This window comes from Physeter macrocephalus, chromosome 1, assembly GCF_002837175.3.
Source record: "Physeter macrocephalus isolate SW-GA chromosome 1, ASM283717v5, whole genome shotgun sequence".
Taxonomy (NCBI): Eukaryota; Metazoa; Chordata; class Mammalia; order Artiodactyla; family Physeteridae; genus Physeter; species Physeter macrocephalus.
In genome coordinates this window covers 101,767,934-101,776,366 of record NC_041214.2, presented here as the reverse complement: position 1 = coordinate 101,776,366, position 8,433 = coordinate 101,767,934, and the positions used below count along the sequence as shown (strand labels likewise).

At 44.7% G+C, this 8,433-nt stretch overlaps 1 protein-coding gene across 2 annotated transcripts in view; it reads left to right on the top strand.

The window, feature by feature from the left end:
- TMPRSS7 (transmembrane serine protease 7) overlaps positions 1-8,433 on the top strand; it is a 33,149-nt gene that overhangs the window by 20,717 nt on the left and 3,999 nt on the right. For both annotated transcript variants that reach the window (XM_055086638.1, XM_055086635.1), the window contains 5 exons: positions 451-558; positions 3,122-3,232; positions 4,030-4,146; positions 5,449-5,620; positions 7,974-8,242. In XM_055086638.1, the coding sequence (XP_054942613.1) occupies positions 451-558; positions 3,122-3,232; positions 4,030-4,146; positions 5,449-5,620; positions 7,974-8,242 (777 nt within the window). The remainder of the gene's footprint in view (positions 1-450; positions 559-3,121; positions 3,233-4,029; positions 4,147-5,448; positions 5,621-7,973; positions 8,243-8,433) is intronic.

Genomic DNA, 8,433 nt, shown 5'->3' with positions numbered 1-8,433 from the left:
CGTCCGCCTGCCGATGCAGAGGACGCGGGTTCGCGCCCCGGTCTGGGAGGATCCCACATGCCGCGGAGCGGCTGGGTCCGTGAGCCATGGCCGCTGGGCCTGCGCGTCCGGAGCCTGTGCTCCGCAACGGGAGAGGCCGCAGCAGGGGGAGGCCCGCATACCACAAAAAAAAAAAAAAAAAAAAAAAAGGATGGAGGTGTAGGAATTTGTACATGTAACCTGGCTGCAATGTCGACTCAGAGCTTCTGGTGGATTAGTTTGATTTCTTTGTTCTTAAATACTCCTCTTTGGCCTTTCAATTACCAGCTATAGCTTCGCTTTGATGGAGAAATTGTATAATTACTACCGCTATGTTGCCACTCAGCCACTTAACAATTCACATTTCTTTGTTAACGTAGTCTGGTGACTTTTAGGGACCCACACAGATGTCCTATGTCTTATTGTCTCTAGCCTGTCCTGTTGGATCTTTTAGATGCTCCTCCGGTTTATGTGTCCCTCAGGCCCAGCGCTGTGATGGAGTAAATGACTGCTTTGATGAAAGCGATGAACTCTTCTGTGGTGGGTATTTAAGCTTTTACTCTGACTTTCTTAGGAATAAATAGCTTGTCAGGATCACTGTTGCTGCTGATGCATATCCTGGGTCTTTGTAGCTGTTATCTATTGCCACGTAATAAACTATCCCCCAAACTCAGTGGCTTACGACAATCACTTGTGCTGGATCATTCATCTGTGTGTTGTCTCAGGTATGACCGATCTAGGCTGGGCTCAGCTGGGTGGCACTGCTTTAAGTTGTGGAGCCTCCTGAGCTTGGTTCTTCTCAGGTTGGGGTTGATTCTACTCCTCATGGTTCTTTTCCTTGTTGAGCCAGTGGCCTGGCCCTGGCAGTGGTAGAAGCAAAGGAGGGGTGACCAAAAATATAAGGTTCCTCTTAAGTCCTGGGCTTGGAGCTGGCACACCATCACTTGTGTCATATTCCATCAGTCAAATAGCTGAGGCCATAGTCAAGGGGCAGGGGAGTTTATTCTGCACACTTTGGGGCCATGGCAAGGGTGCGGAGGCATAATACTATCATAGAGAATGAGGATCTATGGTTAGTAAATCAATCAGCCACAATCTTAAACGTAATCCTATTTTATTTTACTTTTTTTTTTTTTTTTTTGCGGTACGCGGGCCTCTCACTGCCGTGGCCTCTCCCGTTGAGGAGCACAGGCTCCGGACGCGCAGGCTCAGCGGCCATGGCTCACGGGCCCAGCTGCTCCGCGGCATGTGGGATCCTCCCGGACCGGGGCACGAACCCGTGTCCCCTGCATCGGCAGGTGGACTCTCAACCGCTGCGCCACCAGGGAAGCCCATAATCCTATTTTAAAGCGTGGATCTTTCCTCTAGAAAGAAGTTCAGAATCTGCAGAGAAGTAAACACTTTCAGCATGCTCATTTATGGAGCACAGGTATTGAGAATAAAAGAATTAATTTTGTTTTTTTTTTTTACCTGTATAGTTTGCATCAACATCACATTGGTAATAACTAAGTGGTGGGGTATTGGATATTCTTATTTCGGGCAGAGAGTCTCTGTATTGGTTTTTCATTACTATTTGCACATAATTCCTGAATCTATCTCCAGTTTCAGGGAGCAATATGGGGAGAATAGTTCACTGGACCATATGACACCACTGGCAACACTTTCTCCTAAAGATCCAGAGTTTAATTCCAATACAATTGCAGTGATGAAGCTATTTAATCTTTTTCATATTTTGGAGGAATGTTAAAGTTAATATAACTAACTGAAAAATTATGTTCATAAAAAAATAACCTGTAACTCTACACGTTTTGTTTTTTATTGACAAAACACAATAAAACTCTCTTAAATTAGGCTTCATTAACAATTTAAATCTACGGGGTCTTCTGTTTCTTAAGAAAATAAATACCATTATATAGTGATTGAGGTTGCTTTTGTTTTTTATGTTATTTTTATTCCCTACTATTATGCTCCAAAAGAAAGTGATTATTGTTACTTCGTAACAAGGACTGTTTTTTAGTAATTATCATTTTCTCATCATGCCATGTTGGGAGCTATTCTCTAGGAGTTGACTAGGTACTAGATACTGTGAGAGTAAATAAATGAACTATTTCAGGGCAGCAACGTCCTCCCCCCTGCTCCTCACAAGACATACCTCTTTAAAAACAGGAGCAGGGCTTCCCTGGTGGCGCAGTGGTTGAGAGTCCGCCTGCCTATGCAGGGGACACAGGTTCATGCCCCGGTCCGGGAAGATCCTACATGCCGCGGAGCGGCTGGGCCCGTGAGCCATGGCCGCTGAGCCTGCGCTGCGCGTCCGGAGCCTGCGCGTCCGGAACCTGTGCTCCGCAACGGGAGAGGCCACAACAGTGAGAGGCCCACGTACCGCAAAAAAAACAAAACAGGAGCAGATAACAGAAATGATAACTTTTCAAAAAACCAGAAATGTCTAAGGAATTATACCTTCTAAGAGTGCTTGCTACTATAGTGTGTCTGTCACTGGTCTAAAGGCAATTCCCGAAAATATTCCAAAGAAGAAAAATTGCAACAGATTTACACTGGTATTTCCTAGTTCAGGGAATGAATGTCTCAGGATAAAATAATTTTAAGGAGAGTTTTCCTTACCAATAGACTACAAGTCTGTTGTTCTTTAAGATCTCACATTTGTTAATCTAGTCAGCAAACTTTTAGTGAGCACCTACTATTTGATCAGGCACCTGAAGAACAGAGATGAGTAAAACAAAATCCCCAATCTCAGGACACTCCACTTTGTTTAGGAAGGTAGACAAGTCCAATTTAGATAACAGTTTATGATTTTTATTTTCCTTAAAATCTTATGATGCATTTAATTGTAATTAAAGAAACAAACCACCAGAGTTTAATGTATTTGTCCACAAGCAAAAGTCATATCTGATAAACTCAAAGTGCTAAGAATTACACCAATTTAAACATCTGCTTTTCCTCATGGAGGTGTCAGTTTTGAGAAAACACATGTTTTGTTTTGTTTAAGTCACCTTAACCATTTGCACGTTTTGAGGGGCACTGCTGGTCATCAGGGAGTCCCACTGATGTCTCAGGCTCACGAGTTTTCTGCCTGCTCTCCTTCCAGTGACTCTTAGACCTGCCTGCAACACCAGCTCCTTCAGGCAGCACGGTCCTCTGGTCTGCGACGGCTTCAGGGACTGTGAGGATGGCCAAGATGAGCAGAATTGCACTCAAAGTGAGGAGGAGCCCTCTGCACTTTGCTGTTCTTCTAATCAGACTCTTCTAAGCCCAAATCAAAATATCTCTCTTGGGTTAGGGCAATCGACTTGTCCCAGTTTCCCCATGGAAAATCCCAGGTCCCGGGAATCCTCCTGGGCCCAGACAAAGCGGAAGAGTTGGTCACTCTAACTGGGGTGGAGTGTGTGTGTGTGTGTGTGTGTGTGTGTGTGTGTGTATGTGAATTCTGGAAGATTTTCCTTGCTGACTTGCTTTTAATGCTGTTCACAACTCAAGGAAACTGAGAATCGGATATAGAGGGATTTGCCAGATACTGTGATAGGGTATGGTCTATTCTAGCCCCTACAAAAACACACACTGCCAGAGTTGTGAACAAATGTGCAGTAATTCACCAAATCTGTCCGTTCCCCCCTGCCCCCAGTGGTATAAAAGGACTGGGTATGGTGTTGATTTTTGCTCAAAAATATTCTTGGAGAACAAGGCAAAGTAATGGCAAAGAAGCCATGGCTTAAGCCACTGATATGGCCAACTGCTTGGCATCTCCCCTACAGTGGAAGAAAGGAGAGGCTATTGGGTTGATTCTCAATCAGTGCACCTGCCTGCATTCCTTTCAGTGGCTCTGCTGAGATGCAGCGACGGGACAGTGTGGGGTTGCTTCATTTCCCTCTGCCATGTTTCCCAGAGCAGCAAATACTGATCCTGTGGCTAAGCCATCCTTTGTGGACGGAATTCAGTGTCATTCACTCAAATCTGTCTCGGAGTAGGAAAAATTCTTTCTTCTTTCCTCATTTTTAGGTATTCCGTGCAACAACAGAACTTTTAAGTGTGGCAATGATATTTGCATTAGGAAACAAAATGCAAAATGTGATGGCACTGTGGACTGTCCAGATGGAAGTGATGAGGAAGGCTGCAGTGAGTAGAAACATGTTCCTTCTGATCCTTTGTATTTGTTCCTCAGTTGATCTGTTTTTCATTTTTATTCCCTTCTTGGTGTAATGCCCCAGGCCGAAGTTGCCACAGGCCAGGGAAGAATAGTGAACATTGGTGAACTGAATCTGAAATGGTTTCTCAGAATTAAAAATTCTAGAGTGAATTCTGTCTTCTTTCTTGATAATAAGCATTCATGCACTAGATGTTTATACTGAGAACTTTCACTTTCTAATAACTCTAATCAAGAGATAAGCTCTTAAATAAAAAACCTATGAGAAAGGAAATAGGTACTGGAATGCCATGGATGACTTTGTTAATTATGCCTTATGTTGTGATCAATGTCAAGTGCTGGTTCGTTCCTTAGCTATGACCTGAGGACCTGAGAACAGTAATCCACCATATGTTATTATTAGTTGTGGGGTTTCTAATTGGCCATGTGCCAACTTGTTAATTATGTATCCTTATCAATACTATTTACACTGGAAAATAATTGCTCTGATAACTAGTTTTTCTTAACTAGGTTTTTTAAAAATTAATTAATTAGTTATTTTACTTTTGGTTGCATTGGGTCTTCGTTGCTGTGCGCGGGCTTTCTCTGGTTGCGGCGAATGGGGGCTACTCTTCGTTGCGGTGCGCAGGCTTCTCATTGCGGTGGCTTCTCTTGTTGCAGAGCATGGGCTCCAGGTGCGTGGGCTTCAGTAGTTGCAGCACGCGGGCTCAGTAGTTGTGGCTTGAGGGCTCTAGAGCACAGGCTCAGTAGTTGTGGTGCATGGGCTTAGTTGCTCCACGGCATGTGGGATCTTCCCGGACCAGGGCTCGAACCCGTGTTCCCTGCATTGGCAGGCAGATTCTTAATCACTGTGCCACCAGGTAAGTCCAGCTAGGTTTTCATTTGTTTGGGACTTACAAATTCTCTCCCAAATCAGCACAACTTCAAGGACACTCTCAATTCTGTTGCATTTGGAACTAATCTTTTTTCTCTACCTAACAACCTGAACTCCACGGCTCCTGTTCTTATCAGTACAGCTGTTACTAATAGGTCCCCTCCTCCCCTCATGTGTGTTAGTGTACAGAGACTCTGTGTCAAGGCCTATTTTCAGGAGGGAGGTAGTGATTTGTTGGTGCTGGTTTCAGACAGACCCCCATCTCGCCTCTCTAGATAAGCAGGGGATTTCAAATTGCTTATCTGGTTAGTCAGTTCCCAGCCCAGCTCAAAACTTGACTGGATTTCCAGTTTTTCTTCCAAGTCTGCCTTTAATTCATGTGACCCTTCCTCTCCTAAAGGCTGCAGCAGGAGTCTCTCCAACCTCCACCGCATCATCGGGGGCACCGACACCCAGGAAGGGGGTTGGCCATGGCAAGTCAGCCTCCACTTTGTTGGATCTGCCTACTGTGGAGCCTCAGTCATCTCCAGGGAGTGGCTTCTCTCGGCCGCCCACTGTTTCCATGGAAACAGGTAGGGCATCTCATTCTTACTCTGAAGTGACCAGAGACCACAGACCATACACCTGCCCCCATGCTGTGGGAAGAAGCTCCCTGTTGGACACATTCAATCAAATCAATTGGTGGTTTTTTATTTTGTTTTGTTTTTGTGACATCCATTGTATGTCAAACATTCTTTTTAGGTATTATTGATATAAAGAGAAGAACACAAAGGAATATCAAGAATGAACAGGCTTTTACCAGACTGAGAAAATAGGATAGGGCTTTCAAGTCAGAAGGAATTCTGTGAGAACATGGTGAAGACTATGGAGTATTGGAATGTGGGGAGAATGGGTATTAAGGGATTACTGGGGTACAGGAATCCCTATTTAGAGCGTGAGAGTAGCGATTCTGCATCCAATTTCCAGTGTAGAGGTGGGGAGGATTCCCACAGTCCCAAGCAATTCTCTGACATTAGCTGGGTGTCCTATAATTCAACTCAATTCTGACTTTGTCTGCCCAGATAGATTAAACAGTTTAGGGGCTCAGTCCTACAAAACTACCCCTCTCCCCCTAATTCAGATGCCAATCCAAAGCCTAGGTTGTCACCTGAGCTTCTGACTGACTGGTTATAGAGTGGAGGTTCTAATGACCCCCTCCTTGGATTTTATTAATTTGCTAGAGCAGCTCACAGAACTCAGAGAAACATTTTACTTGCTGGCTTACTAGTTTGTTATAATAAGATATAACTCATGAACACTCTGATGGAAGGCATGCATAGGGCGAGGTATGAGAAAGGGTACAGAATTTTCCATGCCTTCCTGGTGTGCATCACTCTCTCCGAATCTCCACGCGTTCACCAACCTGGAAGCTCTCCAAACCCCGTCCTTTTGGAATTTTATGGACGCTTCCTTACAGAGCCATGATTAAATTAAATCATTGGTCATTGGCCATGGATTCAACCTCTAGCCCCTCATTCCTTCCTGGAGGTCGGGAGTGTAACTGAAAGCTCTAACCCTCCAATCACATAGTTGTTTCTCCTGGTGACCAGCCCCCAGCCTTAGCTGCAGTCCCAAAGTAACCTTATTAACATAACAAAAGACACATTTGCCCCTCTCATCACTTAGGAAATTCCAAGGGTTTTAGGAGCTCTGTGCCAGAAATGGAAGGAAAACCAAGTACATATTTCTTATTATAAATCACAATATCATGGGGAGATCATGAAAAAGTCCATTAGGGTTGTCGTCCGAAGGGCTCTGTCTGCCTTTACTAATGGGGTTATTATGGGGCAGACCCTCTCCCAGCTAAGGGTGAAAGGAAAGCTCAGAAAACAACTTCACTAAAAAGTAACCTTATTTGGAATCTATTGGATCTTAGGTACAAAAATATGCCATTCATTTCTCATTCAGAATTTTTTAAAGTGGAGTATTTCAATGAATTTATACAATTAGAGTATTTGTTTCTCCTGGAAATTACAGGATTCATGTTAATGACTAAAACGGCTACACTTCTGTTCCACCATTAGTCTTTTATCCTAAGAAACTGCTCCAAGTAATACGTGACCCTCAATACTCCCCTGGGTCCCCAGTGCTGCCCGTGAGATGTCAGCTAAGCAGATAAGGGGCCACACTCTTTGGGATCTGTCCTTATTTTTCTTCCAAACCTTCCACATTCTCTTCACCCCACCAGAGCAAGGCTGCTGCACCCATGGAGACAGAAACCTCAGGTGGAGGTTACAAGACCCTCGGTGACTTCATGCCAGGCTGCTGGGGTCAGGATTAGAATTCTGGAAGGGCTCATAGAGAGTGGGACCCTGTGAATAGTCAAGTTTGAACAGTTAGAGCAGTGATCTTTAAGGCGTCCGGTAGTTTTCAAGAAGGAATTTCCTTACATTCCTGCTTGGAATACTTTGATTTCTAATCTATTTCGGTATTCAGATCATTTGAATTTGGTAAAAAGATCCCCAGACCACTGTCTTACTGGCCCTGTCTGTCTCCATCGAATACCACTGTCAGCATGAGTAGGGAGAAGGTAACAAATGAATTCCAGTCACTAACAATCTCGACCTGTGTGTGATTCCTGAAATACTGGTGGCAAGAAAACTGCCAGCATGTCCTTAGAGTGTGGTTGAGGAAATTTTCTGGAACTTAGCTATCATTCACCAGCCCTGCTCTACCTTACTTCATCTTTGGTTTTACTAAGGAGACAAGGGAGGCTCAGAGAAGTTGTGCTTCTTGCCATGCCCATGGACAGAGGCAAAGACTAGGATAGGGACTGAAAGTCAGACCCCCCTTCCTGCAGCCCTCCTCCCTCCGTGGAGTGCTCTTTTCCAAACCATGTCTGGTTCTTCAGGCCTCTGACTCCATGCTTCATTCCTTTCGTACCAGACTCTCCGACCCCACACCATGGACTGCTCACCTTGGCATGTACGTGCAGGGGAATGCCAAGTTCGTCTCCCCAGTGAGAAGAATTGTGGTCCACGAGTACTATAACAGCCAGACCTTTGACTATGATATTGCCTTGCTACAGCTCAGTGTCGCCTGGCCTGAGACCCTGAAACAGCTCATTCAGCCAATATGCATTCCTCCTGCTGGCCAGAAAGTGCGCAGTGGAGAGAAGTGCTGGGTGACCGGCTGGGGACGAAGGCACGAAGCAGGTGTGTGTGTCAGTGAACGTCATGCCCTCCCCTCCAGATCATAGTAACTTGTGTTGATGTAGTGCTTTAGGGTTCATGGAGAGGGTTTTTGTATATGATCTCATTGAGCCTTCTAAAAACTCTGAGAGGTGGAATGGAGGAGAGTATTATAATTCTTGTTTTATGATGCTTTCCCCTTGTCCCAAAAAGAA